Here is an 18,708-nt window from a genome sequence, read left to right on the forward strand (position 1 = left end):
AAACCAGCTTAACGGTCGAATGCTTCCCAGATGGCACAAACCTCAAATCCAAAAGTCAAAAGGCACAAGCGTTCTATGCGTTGCTAGCAATTGCAATTTAAGTGTGACCTAGTTCAAATCTTTAGTCCATTTGAATCCAACTAGTTTATTTCTCCAAGTTCTTAGCTAAGTTATACATTTTTGGTCAAGTAACATCAGATGATGAAGATGGCACTCAGTCATTCAGCACACAGCCTTGCTGGAATCCTCTAGATTACCTCACTGCTCCCGACCTCTCTGCTCCCACCCAGTGACTGCAGGCTCTCAAAAGAAGCTAACTGCCAACTTATCAACCCTGGCCTTGAAGATGATAAGGGCTAGATAGGCCCAGAGATCAATTAGTAAGGCCTGCAGAGTAAATGAGCCATTACCATTTAAATTAACCCTTGAGGGGGAAAGAGGTACTTGGCCTCACAGTATCTAGGTGGGGGTGAGTTCTTACCCACCTTCAGGAGAGGCCTGGAGATCTACCAGAATTCCAACTGACCTCCAGACTACAGAAGAAGACTGCAGATCTATACCCCACCCTTCTCTATGAATCAAATACTCAAAGCGGCTTACAATCTCCTATATCTTCTTCCCCCATAACACACCCTGTGAGGTGGGTGGGGCTGAGAGGGCTCTCACAGGAGCTGCTCTTTCAAAGACAACTCCTGCGATAGCTATGGCTGACCCAAGGTCATTCCAGCAGCTGTAAGTGGAGGAATGGGGAATCAAACCCTGTTCTCCCAGATAAGAGTCCACAAAGTTAACCACTACACCAAAGTGGCTCTCAATTTCCCTGATGAAAATGTAGGGTTGCCAATCCCCAGTTGCAAAGCAGGAAAAGTCAATTTCAGCGAAATTTACAGGAATATGCTGTAGTTGCTCAGTCCAAATAATTTTTTTAAGACTCGCCATTGAAGGAATATCTCATACTATTTTATAACACGTAATGTATATATCCAAAATTAAAAATCAAAATTCCAATAAAGCATTTGCCATTTTGCATCATGAAAGAGTCCAGGCGTTGAGTCTTCAATGTCCTGCAAAGTAGCTTTTGACGTCGCAGACCACATCGTCATCCATCTGGAGAGGTCAAAGCGCGCCTACTAGGACTTTGCACTCCTTGGAGTCTTTACTCTGCATGGACTCTTTCATGATGTAAAATGGCAAACGCTTTATCGTAATTTTGATTTCTAATTTTGGATATATACGTTGTATGTTATAAAATAGTATGAGATCTTCCTTCAATGGCGAGTCTTTAAAAAATTCTTTGTATTGAGCAAGGACAGCATAGTCTTGAAAATTTCACTGAAATTGACTTTTTTGTAGAGCACAGGTCTCCCCTGCTTCCCAACTTTACTGGGTTCATCCCCTTTGGTTTGCTAATCCCCAGTTGGGGGCAGGTGATCCCCCAGTTTGGGGGCCCTCCCCCCACTTCAGAGTCATCAGAAAGTGGGGGGGCGGGGAATGTCTGCTGGGCACTCCGTTATTCCCTATGGAGGCCGATTCCTGTAGGGTATAATGGAGAATAGATCCATGTGTATCTGGGCCTCTGGGAGAGCTGGTTTTTTTCGGGTAGACGCACCAAAGTTTCAGCATAGCATCTGGTGCCTCTTCTCAAATAAAACCCCAAGTTTCAAAAAGATTGGACCAGGCAGTCCTATTCTGTGAGCTTCATAAGAAGGTGCCCCCCATCCTGCATGATTTCTGTGGAGTGAAGGCATTTAAAAGGAGTGCAGTCCCATTAAATGAATTGGCCAGAATTCCTTTTGGAGTTCAATGATGCTTGTCACAACCTCGCTTCTGGTTCCACCCCCAATGTCTCCTGCCTTCACCACCCCTCCAAAGTCCCCAGATATTTCTTGAATTGGACCTGGCAGCCCTAAGAAAATGGCAGTGTTGGAGGGCGAGCTCTATGGCATTGCAATTTGCTGAGGTCCTTCCCCAGTCTCCACCCCCAAATTCTCCAGGAATTTCCTGTCCTGGAGTTGGCCACCTTATTGTCACCTTTGCATGGTGGGGGCAGCGGGGAGGTAGGATTACCAATCCCCTGCTTTGGAGGCCCTCTCCCCACTTCAGGGTTAGCAGAAAGTGGGGCAGGGGAGAGGAAATGTCCATTGGGTACTCAATTATACCATGTGGACAGTGGTCCCCGTAAGATATAATGGAGAATAGATCTGGGGTTCTGTTTTTAGAGATAAGGCACCAAAATCTTAGCATAGCATCTGGTGTCTCTTCTCAAAACACCTTCCCAAGTTTCAAGAAGATTGGACAAAGGGTTCCAACTCTACAAGCCCCAAAAGAAAGTGTCCCCATCCTCCATTATTTCCAACGGAGGGAAGACATTGAAAGGAGTGTGGTCCCTTTAAACGTGATGGCCAGAACTCCCTTCGGAGTTCAATCGTGCTTGACACATCCTGGCTCCACCTCCAAAGTCTTCAGATATTTCCTGATCCTGAGTCAGACTTGGCAATTTTGGTGGGAGAGTGAGAGTGTCGGTTTGCTGCCTTACCTCGCACTCGTGACCTGAATGACAGCAACTGGAATGTTGTCTGGTAGATCCAGATGCAGGCATAACTGAAAGGCATGCGCTTACTTCCCTTGAGTAGCTTTCACTGGTTTTCATACGAAGAGCCAGAGTACTGGGCTCATAGCTTAACCAGCATCTCACGTCTAATGGAATGTTCCTCCTCTGTCTCAGTCTCTCTGTCCCTGTCTCTCTGTCTCTGACTCCCTCTCTCTCTCTGTTGCATTCCCTAACTCCAGTCCAGTACGTTCACAAAGCCGAAGGGGATATCACCATTCTGCAGTGTACTGTGAGGTTCCCGATTCCCCCTGAGAAGATCGTCAAGTGGAGGTTTGCCAAGGATGTAAGTGAGGGTTTCTGGGTCCACACCAGGCCTTGCCACGACAGCCCCCGTCACTTCGAAAGACCCACAGCACATAGAACTTTTGAGGCTCCTTATAAAATCCCTTCCCCCCACAAACAGTCAACAAATGTTTTCTCCTGTATGCAGGGCTGGGCCTAGACTGTCTGGCACCCGAGACACAGCTAGCTTCTGGCACCCCTCCCCCCCTGCAATGATCGCATCACTGAGTCACATGGGAGCACCCAATTCAGTGCTCCCAGAAGACCAGCGCCCTAGGCGATCTCCTAGTTTGCCGAGTGTCAGGGCTGGCATTGCCCTTATGGCTCCTCACTCCTGTTTAAAGTTCCAGAGAAAGGGGGCCACTTAACTCTTCCTTTTCCAGAGGTTAGCTCAACACGCCCCGCCCCCCCCCCCCGCAAACACACAAACACAGAGGGGGGAAAGGATTGGGGGGCTGATTTTGAACAGAAATGGCTAACAAGGGCATGGTATTTAGTAGACACTTCCCCCTCCTTGCCAATCCTCTACTCTGTCTTAAGCCATCGTGCCTACGAAAAGAGAAGGGTGAGGGTGTCAGCGGGGATGGTAATAGAATTCCAGGTAACTCTTTCCTCCCTCGGTAACTGCTCAGAGCATTCTGTGGGGAGGACTTTTGTGGCTTCCCCTTGGTGACGTCACGCAAGCACTATCCAATGGGTGCCTGCTGATCTGCAACCATGTCCTAGGCCAGGGGTGGCCAAAGACATGAATGTCAGATGTTGGAGAACCACAAGCCAGGGAGGGAAAGTAGGAAGAGGGGAGGAGAGGAGGAAAGAAAGCAACTTTAACTTTAAATGCATTCTCCAAGTCACTGGCCGGCTTGGCTTGGGGAAGTGATTTAAGAGACAAATATCTTCTCCAAATTGGCTGACAGGGTGGTAGGGGCTTTAAGAGCCACACAATATGTGTGAAAGAGCCACATGTGGCTCCCAAGCGGCAGTTTGGCCACCCCTGTCTTAGACTACATTTTAATAGTCCCACCTATGTGTATGGAGGGCAATGCATTTTCCTAACCACAAGGCACTACTGCACAACAATTTATTTACTCATTCACTTCATTTATATCCTAACTTTTCCCCCGGTGGGGACCTGGAGCAGCTTAGATCCTCCTCCTCTCCTCCATTCTTCATCCTCACAACAGCCCTGTGAGGTAGGTTGGGCCAAGACCATGTGACTGGCTCAAGGTTACCCAGCAAGCTTCCATGGCAGAGTGGGGGTTCGAATTGGAGCCTCTCATCAAGAGTCGCCAGCCTCCAGGTGGGGATCTGGAGATCTGGAATTACAGCTGATTCTCCAGACAACACAGATAGCTTATTATTTATCTTTTTTTTTTTTAAAGGTAAAGGTAGTCCCCTGTGCAAGCACCAGTCATTTCCGACTCTGGGGCAGCGTTGCTTTCACAACGTTTTCACGGCAGACTTTTTACAGGGTGGCTTGCCATTGCCTTCCCCAGTCATCTACACTTTCCCCCTAGCAAGCTGGGTACTCATTTTACCGACCTCAGAAGGATGGAAGGCTGAGTCAACCTAGAGCTGGCTTCCGCTGGGATCGAACTCAGGTCGTGAGCAGAGCGTAGGACTGCAGTACTGCAGCTTTACCACTCTGCGCCACTTTATTTCACTAATTCCACTTTTGGAAGGAAAAAAATGGCTGCTTTGGAAGGTGGACTGCTTGGCCTTATACTCTCCTGAGGCCTCTCCCCTCCCTAAAGCCCATCCTCCCAGGCTCCACCCCCAAATCTCCCCGTACTTCTGAACCTGGAGTTGGCAACCATACCCAAACCCTAGTCTAACACACCACTACACACTAGCTTTCAGCTAAAAACAGTGCATATGTTGTTGGTTTTTTGGTATAGTGATTAAGTGCGTGGACTCTTATCTGGCAGAACTGGGTTTGATTCCCCACTCCTCCACTTACAACTGCTGGAATGGCCTTGGGTCAGCCATAGCTCTCATAGAGGTTGTCCTTGAAAGGGCAGCTGCTGTGAGATCCCTCTCAGCCCCACCCACCTCACAGGGTGTCTGTTGTGGGGGGAGAAGATATAAGAGATTGTAAGCTGCTCTGAGTCTCTGATTCAGAGAGAAGGGCAGGGTATAAATCTGCAATTCTTCTTCTTCATTCTTCTTTCTTTGTGGGGGGGGGGATTGATCTGAATTCTGTACATCAAATATACTATTTGGTGGAAAGCTTTTAGAAATTCTGCCCATTTCCCTCCCAAATCTAAGGACTGAGAAATTTGTTTATGTCAAAAATATACTCTTGTGTGCTGGGTGGTCTTGCTCCCTCTAGTGGTCAAAATAAGAAATGAAACTCATTCATCCATGTATCAGGAGGTCCCAAAGACCTGAGGTTCAACGAATGGGCTTTCCTCCTGGGTCCCTGTCCCTTGCCTAAGAACACAGGGGTAAATAGCCAATAAACCAACATATACCATAAATATAAGGCACAGTAATCTATTGTCTAGCAGCACCTTGAAGACCAACAAAGTTTAATTAAACATAGCGTAAGAACATAAGAGAAGCCATGTTGGATTAGGCCAATGGCCCATCCAGTCCAACACTCTGTGTCATACAGTGGCCAAAAAAACCAGTGCCATCAGGAGGTCCATCAGTGGGGCCAGGACACTAGAAGCCCCCCCCCACTGTTCCCCAAGCACCAAGAATACAGAGCATCACTTGCCCCAGACAGAGAGTGCCATCTACACCCTGTGGCTAATAGCCACTGATGGACCTCTGCTCCAGATGTTTATCCAATCCCCTCTTGAAGTTGGCTATGCTTGTAGCTGCCACCACCTCCTGTGGCAGTGAATTCTGGATATAAGCTTCCGTGTGCATGCACACTTTTTCAGATATCTTCATCATGAAGTGTGCACACACCCAGAAGCTCTCGTTTTGAATAAAACTTTGTTGGTCTTCAAGGTGCCAATAGACTCAAACTTGCTTCAGACCAACACAGCTATCTTTCTGATTCTATAGTATCGCTGTCACTTATCTAGTTTTCCAAGAGGGAGGGAAAGTAGCATGGCAAATCTCTGTTTTGTCAGATCTTGGAAGCCACACAGGCTCAGTACTTGGAAGGGAACCCACCAAGAAAGGCTCTGCAGAGGAAGGCAATAGCCAACCACCTCTGCTTCTCACCAGCCTTGAAAGCCCCTTGCTAGGGGACACTAAGCAGGGGTGGTACTTGGAGGGGAACCCACCAAGGAAGGCTCTGCAGAGGAAGGCAATAGCCAACCACCTCTGCTTCTCACTGGCCTTGAAATCCCTTTGCTGGGTTCACCATAAGTTGATCTCATCAGATCTCGGAAGCTAAGCAGGGTCAGACCTTGGAGGAGAGACCACCAAGGAAGGCTCTGCAGAGGAAGGCAAAGGCAAACCACCTGGCTCTCGTTGGCCTTGGAAGCACCTTGCTGGGGTCGCCATAAGACAGTTGCGACTTCAGAGCACTTTACACACGCATGTGCGCATGCGCACGCACACACTTATCACCTAAATTAATCTCGAACGCCAAACGTGTTTTGGCTTTCACCTTCTTCAGCGGTGTGAACGCGCTGCACATGGCAAGTCACGACTTATCACAAGCTAAAAATTCCAGATAATAAGTTATAAATAACATCATGCATGGACTGCAAAGAGGAGCAGCGTTCCAAGGAAACAAGAGACAGGAAGGGTCCACTGTGTGACACAGAGTGTTGGACTGGATGGGCCATTGGCCTGATCCAACATGGCTTCTCTTATGTTCTTATGAGTTCCTGCTGGGCTTTTTCCACAGAGGCCCTGTGTGAAACAATGGTGATGTCAGAGGTGTGGCCTAATATGCAAATGAGTTCCTGCTGGGCTTTTTCCACAAAAAAAGACCTGCTCCTCCCTATCATTGTCCCAAAGAGGGAGGCAGAGATGAGAACGTGAGAAGCTGGTGAGGAGGAAAGAAAAGAAATAGCTGTTAAGGGCAGGAGCGGCCATTCCAGATGATTCACAGGTTGGGGAAGGCTGGTGCTGTGGACCTGAGAGGACTGAGTTCAAATTCCCACTCAGCCATGATGTCTCTCACTATCTACCTAACCCACCTCCCGGGGTGGTTGTTGGAAGAGCAGAATGAGGAGGGATAGAACTCTCAAACGCCACTCGGAGCCACTTGCGGGGGCGACAAATAGCAAGTTTGCTTTGGGAAAAGGGCACCTCTCCATTTATTTCACGCAGCCTCTCTTTCCACCTGTTCTCTCACAGATCCTAAGTCAGGACCTTTCGTTCTTCGAGGAGCTTTACACCGGGATGGAATCGTCCTTCCTGATCCGACCCACAACGGGAGCCCATCATGGGACTTACGCCTGTGAGATCTTGGAAGTAGACGACGTGCTGGTCAGAAAGTACATTTTTCTCAACGGTGAGACCCGGAGTCCTTTTCAGAGGATGAGGAACGGACCGGCCTGCAGAGGTGCTGACAATTACTCAGTGGGTTGCCAATCTCCAGGCTGCTGGAGATCTCCAGGGATTACAACTGATCTCCAGGAGACAGAGGTCAGTTCACCTGGAGAAAATGGCCGCTTTGGAAGATGGTGCCATTATACCTCACTGGAGTCCCTCCTTCCTCAAATCCTGCCCTCTTCAGGCTCCACCCCAAAAAAATCTTGTGGTATTTCTCATCTTCCAGCTGGGGCCTGGGCTCCTTTGGTCCATCAGGCTTGGAGGCCAAATGTGGATTGATGGATCCATTTTTCATCTTCCCCCTCCACCGAGGAGTTCTAGAACCCCGTTTTCTCCTCACAGCAACCCTATGAAGTAAGCTAGGCCAAGAAGGAGGGCCTAATCTGACACTTCAGTCACGTGCAGTTTTTTGGCATTTATTTCTCTAGATCCCAACTGGGGGGATCTCCTGCCCCTAACTGGGGATTGTGTAAATCAAAACAGAGAACATGGAGGAGAGGGGCAGGAGAAAACCCAAAGGGTTCCACATAAACCAGCCTCAGTAATCACACAAGGACCAGCACTGAGAAAATTAAATACTTTCTATTAAACTCATATAAATAATCTCTTAACCACCATACCCTGATACACCAATCGTAAGTGTAATAGAAGGACTTAAGTAGGTACTTATTAACAGTCTGAATCAGTAAAACAAGTCCTTCAGCTTCAAAAGGATCCTCTGTCTTGCTTCCGAGGAAGTCCAAAGATGTAGATAGATTTCACTTCATAAAAGGATTCTTCAGTGTAATATTCCAAAGCGCAGCAAGCACAGCGAGGTAGTGCTTTTATCTCCCCCCGTTTCAATAAAGCTTTGACTAGCTTTTTGTTGAACTTATCAGAGCGTGCCAAGATTCCATAGGCTTTACACACAGTTAAGTTCCTATTCACAGGATTGGCAAATGGCAACCCTAGGGTGGCTTTAGGCGGGAGGAGTGATGAGCTGTTAACCTATAACTTATATTTAGCTTGTAAGTTTCACTTTATATTTGTCTGGCAAGGCAGTAGCCTTGGGTAACATGATATAAGTGTTTGCTATATGTTCCTTCATTAAAGCTGCTTCTGCAATTACTCGAGAAGCCTCGTGACGGATCCTGGGCAAAACCTTCCACCACCTTCCACGGAGGCCATTTTGTTCAGGGGAACTGATCTCTGTTGCCTGGAGATCACTTGTAATCCCTTGGAGATTTCCAACCACCAGGGCTTTTTTTGAGCAGGAACACAGTTCCAGTTGGCTGGGCATCAGGGGGCGTGGCCTAATATGCAAATGAGTTCCTGCTGGGCTTTTCCTACAAAACCCCACTGTAAAGAAATGGTGATGTCAGGGGGTGTGGCCTAATTTGCAAATGAGTTCCTGCTAGTTTTTTCTACAGAAAAAAGCCCGGCGCAAAATGATGGTGATGTCAGGGGGTGTGGCCTAACCTGCAAATAAGTTCCTGCTGGGCTTTCTCCTACATACAAGTCCAGTGTGCAAAAACGGCGCTGTCAGGGGGTGTGGCCTAATATGCAAATGAGTTCCTCCTGGGCTTTTTCTACCCCCAAAAAGCCCTGCCAGCTGCCACCTAACCACTGCCTCTTTTCTCCTCCCTGCTGCAGTGACAGTGAAGCGGCTGGGGAAGGAAAAGGAACTGCAGGCCATGTTCCACGACATCCTGAACCCCCCGCCGGGGGTGGCTGCAGCCGAAGAGGTGGAGCAAAGCTCTTTCCTGGAAGACCTGCTGCGGGAGCCCGACTCCCTGCTCAAGGCCAGAGTCCTCCTCATCATCCTGGGGCTGGTCATGAGCTCCATGCTGGTGACCCTCCTGCTCATGTGAGTGTCCAGAGGGCAGCGCTGGAGAGTTGCCGGGCTCCCTCCCTGCCTTTGGGGTCCAGATTCTGCCCCTGCTGAGAATCTCCTCCCCGAGTAATACTTCCTTCTCCCTCTTTCTTGCTTCCTTTTGCATCACAGCTTCCTTTGCCAGGCTTGCTCAATCACACAGCAGAGCTACCGAGCCACGCCTCTGTACCTTCTATTGGCTGAGGCTCCTCCCCTCCTGGCCTCCCCAGAAAGCTTCCTTTGCCCAGTTTCCTGGATCCCATGGGAGAGATACGAAGAAAGCACATTTAAGACCAATGTGCTAATGTTTTAAGCATGTTTTATTTTAAGTTTTTTTTAAAAAATATTTAATTGTGTTTGTCTTTGTCCTTTATAAAGTTTATATCTCTGCTACCTAATCTTAAATAGGTACGCACATGGCCCGGCCCGACATGGTCCATCCCAACAAGGGCTCATTTATGTCAGATTTGGCCCTTAGGACAAATGAGTTCAACATCCCTGATCTAATCTAATCCATTTATCTCCTACTGCCTCTAAACTATGGAGTCTTGTGAGTAAAAATTCTACTTTGTGAGCTACTGGGATTAAAGTTGTGAGCTACTGCATTAATTAGTTTGCTCTGGGGCCATCCTTCCTGAGCGAAGACAAAAATGTGAGAGCCAGAGGCTCTAAAACTGTGAGCTAGCTCACACTAACTCAGCTTAGAGGGAACGCTACTATTTATCTGTCTGTCTGTCTGTCTCTATGCACACACCCATTTTTTTCCATACACAAGGTGGTTTATAAATCCAAATTTAAAAAATACAAGGAAACCCCACATAATCCCCTCTTCCTAGGGCTTTTTTGCTTTGTTTTTTGTAGCAGGAACTCCTGGACCAGCTGCAGTCTGTGTGCTGTCTTCAAGGGCAGCCCCAGGTAGAGTGTGTTACAGTAGTCTAACTAAGAGGTTACTTAAGCAGGTTTGGTGAGAGCCAGTTTGGTGTAGTGGTTAAGTGTACGGACTCTTATCTGGCGGAACCGAGTTTGATTCCCCACTCCTCCGCTTGCAGCTGCTGCAATGGCCTTGGGTCAGCCATAGCTCTCATAGGAGTTGTCCTTAAAAGGGCAGCTGCTGTGAGAGCTCTCTCAGCCCCACCCACCTCACAGGTTTTCTGTTGAGGGGGAAAGAAGGTAAAGGTGATTGTAAGCCGCTCTGAGATTCTGATTCAGAGAGAAGGGCGGGGTATAAATCTGCTGTCCTCTTCTTCAGGGATCAACAAAGCCAGATGGGTTAAGTCTAGGAAAGGAGGGAGTCGGAGAGCCACTGGCAGCTGACAAAAGGCATTCTTGGGCATCACACCCATCTGCTTTTCAAACAGCAAAGCTGGGTCCACGAGCAGCCCTACGCTCTTCCCCTCCTCTGAGCAATGCAGCGGTTCAAGTGTCCGTCTAGGATCTGGGAAATCCAGGTTCAAATCCTCACTTGTGCCTTGGAAGCTTGCTGGGTGACCTTGGACCAGTCACACGCTCTCAGTCTAACCTACCTCACAGGGTTGTTGTGAGGATGAAACAGAGGCGAGGAGAAGAATGCGAGCCGCTTTGGGTCCCCATTTGGGGGGAAAGGCGGAATATGAATGAAGTAAGTCAAGAAATGGAATCATGCCAGCTCTGCTCCGTTCCCCACAAACCCCTCTGAAACATAAGCCTCCCTGGCCATCTTTTTTTGGCTGGAAAAGCAAAACAGAAATAACCAATACTGCGGTGCGGAATTAAACCCTGTGGAAGCCCCTAGGCAGTCAGAAACTTGGGAGGCCCCTTGCAAATCATCTCAGAGTTGGAGCGGCCACCCCACTTCCCATGACCCCCACTGCATCCTCCAGGCACCCTCTCAAAAGCCCCTTTGACAAAGCTGCAGGGGAGAGGCAGAGAGAGGCAAACTTAGTGACAGTGCCAGCAGCAGCCGTACCAGGGAGGTTGGGCAAAGAGTGGCTCAGTTGCTGGCTGGGAGGGCTGCAAGCAGGGGGGGAAGCCATCCTGGAGGCCCATAGGCCGGTGCCTACTTGGCCTAATTGTTCATCCAGCCCTGCAACACTGCATCGTCCCGAATTAATTTCCAAACAGAGAAGTGCTGGGATGGCGGCGTTGGTAATGCAGAAGCCACAACCAGGATCTGATCCCATGGCAACCAGCTAGGGTTGCCAACCTCGAGGTAGGGCCTGGAGATCTCCCGCTTTTCCAGCTGATCTCCAGCTGGCAGAGATCAGTTCCCTGGAGAAAATGGCTGCTTGGAAGGGTGGGCTGTATGTCATTGGACCATGCTGAGGCCCCTCCCCTCCCGTCCCTAAACCCCACCCTCTCCCAGCTCCACCCCCAAAGTCTCCAGGTATTTTCCAACCCAGACCTGGGAATCTTAGGCAACCCCAATGACAGAAATGTAGCCCTGGCAGATGTTTCTGATTGAAGTACTGAAATCCAGGAAAACCCCTGCCGGAAGAACATTTAGTTGGGTTTTAAGATGCCACCAAGCCGCCTCCTCATTTTTCCCACAGCAGACAAAGGCTGCAGTCCTGAACACACTCACCCAAGCTGGGAGTCAACTCTATTGAACCCAACAGATAAACCCACAGGAGAACATTTTAAACTTCCAAAACGTTCAGTGGGTGACCTCGGAGTTGCTATTTTGCTGCAAAGGAACTTCAAGAACAGAATGGAGAGGGAAATTGCTGAATTACAAATTATTATGAAACACCTCCCCAGGACTGAACAGGGATATTGGATTTTTATCTCATTACACATACTAAACCCGCTTTCACCAAGTATAGCTATATATCCACAGTATTTCAACGTATTTCTCTTTTAGAATAGTGTATCAGAAAAATGTTTTTTTGTATTGATAAAGTCAAATAAGGGATTTTGGCTGTTTATCTCATTACATATACTAACCCTTCTTCCACTAACCCGTCTTCCAGGAGGTGGTGGCGGCCACAAGTATAGCCACCTTCAAGAGGGGTTTAGATAAAAATATGGAGCACAGGTCCATCAGTGGCTATTAGCCACAGTGTGTGTGTATATATAAAAAAATTTGCCACTGTGTGACACAGAGTGTTGGACTGGATGGGCCGTTGGCCTGATCCAACATGGCTTCTCTTATGTTCTTCTTATGTTCACTATATTTTAGTGTATTTTTTTATAACAGCAAACTAGAATGATATTTTTATATGTGTGTTACATGTTTAAATTAAGCCTCTGAGAACCTTATGCCTTTCTTTTAACCCAGAGCAGACTCTCATTTATTGCAGGATACTTAATGGACATCAATCTGCTATTCTGACGTTTATGACTGTTTTTGTTGTTTTAGCCCAGTGGACACAGGCTGCCAGGTGCTAGGCCCCGGCTTGTGATTCTTTTTAATCTGCTAAGGGGCATTTCCATGATTTTGCATGCTGATTCATTGCCCACTTTTCTCTATATTTAGGACGGCTTGCCATTCCATCCTACTGTCTGACGAAGTGTGCTTAGAGCACACGAAAGCTGACGTTCTGAATCAAACTTTGCTGGTCTTAAAGCTGCTACCGGGCTCTGCTTGGATCCACCGAACCCAATGAGACTTCCTTCTGCAGAAGCATACACTAGGTGGCGCTGTAACACGGCTGTGCTCCTGGAATTCTTCCTTTGTTGGATGGATCCAGGTGGGGTGGCAGGCCTGTTGGTCCGGAGACGTAGAACAAAACAAGAGTCAAGTGGCACTTTTAAGACCAACCAAGTTGTATTCAGAATGTAAGCTTTTGTGTACTCTAAGACAGATAAATAAGAGAGATAAAGATGCAGCTTGACTTGCTTTGTTTCTTCATCTGAATTAGATTAAGACACAATCACCCTAAATCACCACAGAATCCTGAGTAGAGTCACACCCTTCTAAACCAAAGGTGTTATCTCACCATTTACTCACCGGCAACAATAGGCACTCTCTCCTGGATAACAACCCCATTGCAATTTGGGCTGGGTAATCATTGGAATCTAAATGCCTTAAAGCATGCCATTTCTGGTGCTCTAACCTAGAATGATTTCGAAAGCCCTTCTTAGAGTCACACTGTGTTTTTTCCTGTCTTCCCAGGGGAGTTTATTATTGGGCTACAGACGTAGAGAGATCCTGAATCAGGAAGAAGTGCGCAGAGATATTCCAGCCGTTCCCTCTCCTTGATCGTTCTGCAGTTCCTAGCAAAGACCGTACAGAGATGTATTGTTAACGCAATAAACCCCCCAAATCAACTCACACGTTAGTCTTCTAGGAATTATATAAAGGTAAAGGTAGACCCCTGTGCAAGCACCAGTCGTTTCGAATCTGGGGTGACATCACATCACGACGTTTTCACGGCAGACTTTTTACGGGCTGGTTTGCCACTGCCTTCCCCAGTCATCTACGTTTCCCCCCCCCTCCCTCCAGCAAGTTGGGTACTCATTATACTGACCTCAGAAGGATGGAAGGCTGAGCCAACCTTGAGCCAGCTACCTGAACCCAGCTTCCACCAGGATCAAACTCAGGTCGTGAGCAGAGCTTAGGACTGCAGGACTGCAGCTTTACCACACTGCGCCACGGGGCTCTTGTATGATATACAAGTTTAGAATTAGCCACCCAAGATTCAAGATCATGTCTCAAAGAAAGAGAGGCTTCTGGACACGTGAGTCTGGAACCTAAGCAGCGTCTGCAGAGTGGGGATTTGTAGTCTTATGGTTCTTGAACCAAATCTGGCTTTTTTTTTAAAAAAAAGAAAGTGAAATCTTTATTGAGAGGGTAGCTTTTCAGGAAAGCCCGATCTCATCTGATGTCAGAAGTTTAGCAGGGTCGGTCCTGCATGGGAGACGTCCAAGGAACACCAGGGTCACAATGCGGAGGCAAGCAATGGCAAACCATTTCTGAACCTCTTTTGCCTGGGGGAGGGACAGTGGCTCAGTGGTAGAGCATCTGCCTGGTAAGCAGGAGGTCCCAGGTTCAATCCCCGGCATCTCCAACTAAAAAGGGTCCAGGCAAATAGGCGTGAAAAACCGCAGCTTGAAACCCTGGAGAGCTGCTGCCAGTCTGAGTAGACAATACTGACTTTGATGGACCGAGGGTCTGATTCAGTTTAAGGCAGCTTCATATGTTCGTATGCCTTGAAAACTCTACAGGTCACCATAAGTCAGCTGTGACCTAATGGCACTTTTCACCACCAAGTTTGGGGAGGGGGAGAAAGCCCTGTGGGAATGTGATGTCACTCTAGGACTTCCATTTCTCCCAGACCAGGGGTGGCCAAACTGCTGCTCATGGGGCTCTTTTACACATATTCTGTGGCTCTCAAAGCCCCCATGGCCCCATCAGCTGGTTTGGGAAAGGCATTTGTCTCTTTAAATCACTTATCCAAGCCAAGCCAGCTGGCAGCTTGGAAAATGCATTTTAAGTTGCTTTCTTTCAATTTCTCCCTCCCCCACCTACCTACCTACCTTCCTTCCTTTTCTCAAACATCTGATGTTTATGTCTTGCAGCTCTCAAACATCTGACATTTCCTCTATGTGGCTCTTATATTAAGCAAGTTTGGCCACCCCTGTCCTAGACTGTCTGATTTGGGACACCTCTGAAGAGGCTGTTTCCTCCAAGGGCGCTGATCTCTGTAATTTGGAGATCAGTTCTAATGCCAGGAAAACTCCAGCCCACCTCTGGAGGTTGGTAACCCTACGTCTTAGAAACGTTTTTACAGAAAAAGAACAATTGCCAGTAATCCCAAGTGCAATAAAATAATTCAGCAAGGCAGACTTGTGTGAATTTATCTCTTGTGCAAGGCCCTGCGTGTGCCGCTTCCTAAGAAAGCAATTGTAGCAACCAGTGTCTGGCCATGGGCTCTTTATGGATTGTCAATCAACACGACAATTAACAGCAACAGTTTCAGTGATGCAAATGGACTTGCAAAAACTGGCTCCTCTGTTGATTTCTTCCTCTGCATTTTGACATGGTTTGGCTTCCTTAATTGCATAAGCTAGCTGAGTCCTGTCCCGCGACATCCCAGATTCAGGGAAGATCACAAGTCCTACAAGTTACAGTGCAATTGTAAGAACACCTTAACAATTTTGAGCAGAGCAGCTTAAAGGTGGCTCTATTTGGCTCTGAAGACAAGAGATGCACAGAACTGGAGGAGAGATGGAGAAGAGCCATCCACCAGGAACTTCACTTCCTTTCACTCCATTGGCCCTGCTGCCCGCCCATAATCCTTTCCCATATGCTATTGGATCCTAGATGCTGCTGAAGAGATTGTAACATAGGGTTGCCAGCTCCAGGTTTGGAAATACCTGGAGATTTTGGGGGTGGACCCTGGGGAGGGCGGATTTTGGAGAAGGGAGGGATTTCGGGATGGTATAGTGCCATTGAATCCACCCTCTATAGCAGCCACTTTCTCCAGGGGAAGAAGAAGAATTGCAGATTCATACCCCGCCCTTCTCTCTGAATCAGAGTCTCAGAGCGGCTCACAATCTCCTATATCTTCTCCCCCCACAACAGACACCCTGTGAGGTGGGTGGGGCTGAGAGGGCTCTTCCAGCAGCTGCTCTTTCAAGGACAATCTCGGCCAGAGCTATGGCTGACCCAAGGCCATTCCAGCAGGTGCAAGTGGAGGAGTGGGGAATCAAACCCGGTTCTTCCAGAGTCCGCATACCGTACTTAACCACTACACCAAATTGGCTCTCTCAGCCCCACCCAGAGAGAGAGGGGGGGGGGCCTTGTCTTAATTAAATTTCTCTCAGAGATAATTACATCTCCCTCTGTCTCACAGCCTTTTCTGGCCCTTTGTCCTTGCTGTTTAACAAAGGGGGGAAAGGCTGCAGCTTTTAGGGCTATCAACTTCAAGATGGGGCCTAAAATTCTCCCAGAAACACCACTGAAGAAGATATTGGATTTATATCTCACCCTATACTCTGACTCTCAGAGCAGTCACAATCTCCATTATCTTCCTTCCCCACAACAGACACCCTGTGAGGTGGGTGGGGCTGAGAGAGCTCTTACAGCAGCTGCCCTTTCAAGGACAACTCCTGCGAGAGCTATGGCTGATCCAAGGAGGCCATTCCAGCAGGTGCAAGTGGAGGAGTGGGGAATCAGACCCGGTTCTCCCAGATAAGTCTGCACGCTTAACCACTACACCAAACTGGCTCTCTTTACTGCTTTCGAATAATCAGTCCCCGCCCCCCTCAGAGAAAATGGGAGCTTCAGGTGATGGTTTCCATGGCTACACAACTCTGCTCAGCTCCCTCCACCACAAAATCTCCAGGAATTCCCTCAGCCAGAGTTGGCAAGTCCAGTAGCCGAAGAGGATCCACTGACTGTGTCTGAGGAAACAGGTTCACCGAAGGCTGGAAACCTGCTAGCCTTTAAGGGGCCCTGCGAAGTGTGGTGTACAGAGGGGGAAGGGCTGAAAAGAGGGAGAATCGGAGAGGAGAGGGTGGGAAGGCAGACAGAAGAACGTCTGTCGGAAGAGCCATGCCGGGCCCATGCTCTAGTCCAGTTTCCTGAAGGGAAACCAGCTGTCCTGAAGGGAAAATTAACAGGGCAGAGAGACTTGATATTCCCTAGTTCAGGGGCGGCCAAACTTGCTTAAGAGCTACGTAGAATAGATGTCTGAGAGCCGTAAGATATCAACGTCAGATGTTTGAGAGAGGAAGGAAGAAAGGAAATAGAAGGGGGAAGGAGAGTTGGAAAGAAAGCAACTTTAAATGCATTCTCCGAGCTGCCTGCTGGCTTGGCTTGGAGAAGTAAGAAGAAGAAGAAGAATTGCAGATTTATACCCTGCCCTTCTCTCTGAATCAGAGCAGCTTACAATCTCCTTTATCTTCCTCCCCCACAACAGACGCTCTGTGAGTTGGTTGGGGCTGAGGGAGTTCTCCCAAAAGCTGCCATTTCAAGGACAACTACGAGAGCCATGGCTCACCCAAGGCCATTCCAGCAGCTGCAAGTCATGGAGTGGGGAATCAAACCCGGTTCTTCCAGTCAGCATACTGGCTGTCAGAGACAAACTGGCTCTAAAGTGACAAATACCTTCTCCAAGCCAGCCAGCGGGGCAATGGAGGCTTCAAGTGCCACGTGTGAAAGAGCCACCTGAGCCACAGTCTGGCCTAGAGTTTCAGTTCACTGCCTCAGAGTGTGGAGTTCCCTTTAGTCGTCCTGGCTAGGAACCATTGGTGGCTTGATTATCCACCCCAGGATTCGAACTCCAACCACCCTCGCCCAACCTTAACCACTGCACCCTCTGCCTGCTGCGGCATTCTGCATGAACTCTCAACCGCTGAAGCTTGTGCATTTCTATGTGCCAGTGGCTATTAGAATAAGGGGAAACATGCATGCGTTTTATGGTTCCCAACCTCCAGGTGGGAGCTGAAGACCTCATGGGATTACAACTGATCTCCAGGCAACAGAGATCAGTTCCCCTGGAGAAAACAGCCACTTTGGAAGGTGGGCTCTATGGCATTGCACCCCATTGAAACCCCTCATCTCCCCAAACCCCACTCTCCTCAGGTTCTGTCCCCAAAATCTCCAGCTGTTTCCCAACCCAGAGCTGGCAACCCTAGTCTGTGTTTATCTGACTTTTGTGCCTCATATTTTGAAGCATTCTGATGCTACCAGTTTGGTGTAGTGGAGAGCCAGTTTGGTGTAGTGGTTAACTGTGCAGACTCTTATCTGGGAGAACTGGGTTTGATTCCCCACTCCTCCACTTGCAGCTGCTGGAATGGCCTTGGGTCAGCCATAGCTCTGGCAGAGGCTGTCCTTGAAAGGGCAGCTGCTGTGAGAGCCCTCTCCAGCCCCACCCACCTCACAGGGTGTCTGCTGTGGGGGAGGAAGGTAAAGGAGATTGTGAGCCGCTCTGAGACTCTTCGGAGTGGAGGGTGGGATATAAATCCAATATCTTCTTCTTCTTCTTCCACCCCTCCTCCCCCATCTGAGATGCATTCTACGTCCAGCCTGTTCAAGAGGCTTGGAAAGTTCCCTTCCATGAGCTGAAATTGGTCCCAGTTGCGTCGATGGGGACACTGGAAAGTTGGCCCTCTGAGTTTTGAAGAAGATGATATTGGATTTATAGCCTGCCCTACACTCTGAATCTGACCCTCAGAGAAGTCACAATCTCAGCGGAGGGACGGTGGCTCAGTGGTAGAGCATCTGCTTGGTAAGCAGAAGGTCCCGGGTTCAATCCCCGGCATCTCCAACTGAAAAGGGTCCAGGCAAATAGGTGTGAAAAACCACAGCTTGAGACCCTGGAGAGCCGCTGCCAGTCTGAGTAGACAATACTGACTTCGATGGACCGAGGGTCTGATTCAGTAGAAGGCAGCTTCATATGTTCCATATGTTCCTTAACCTCCCCCCGCCTCACAACAGACAGCTTGTGAGGTAGGTGGGGCTGAGAGAGCTCTTACAGCAGCTGCCCTTTCAAGGACAACTCCTACGAGAGCTCTGGCTGACCCAAGGCCATTCCAGCAGCTGCAAGTGGAGGAATGACGAATCAAACCCCAG

At 48.5% G+C, this 18,708-nt stretch overlaps 2 protein-coding genes across 2 annotated transcripts in view; one reads left to right on the top strand and one right to left on the bottom strand.

Moving 5' to 3' along the window:
* The window catches only part of LOC132586006 (uncharacterized), a 476,363-nt gene that overhangs the window by 322,031 nt on the left and 135,624 nt on the right, over positions 1 to 18,708 (bottom strand). The window lies entirely within an intron of this gene.
* SPACA6 (sperm acrosome associated 6) lies at positions 7,172 to 13,419 on the top strand. The gene is made up of 3 exons (XM_060258645.1): positions 7,172 to 7,316; positions 8,990 to 9,203; positions 13,303 to 13,419. Exons 1-3 carry the CDS (start codon positions 7,205 to 7,207, stop codon positions 13,340 to 13,342), a joined length of 366 nt encoding a protein of 121 aa, XP_060114628.1. The 5' UTR covers positions 7,172 to 7,204; the 3' UTR covers positions 13,343 to 13,419.

The sequence above is a fragment of the Heteronotia binoei genome, chromosome 17 (assembly GCF_032191835.1).
Source record: "Heteronotia binoei isolate CCM8104 ecotype False Entrance Well chromosome 17, APGP_CSIRO_Hbin_v1, whole genome shotgun sequence".
Taxonomy (NCBI): domain Eukaryota; kingdom Metazoa; phylum Chordata; class Lepidosauria; order Squamata; family Gekkonidae; genus Heteronotia; species Heteronotia binoei.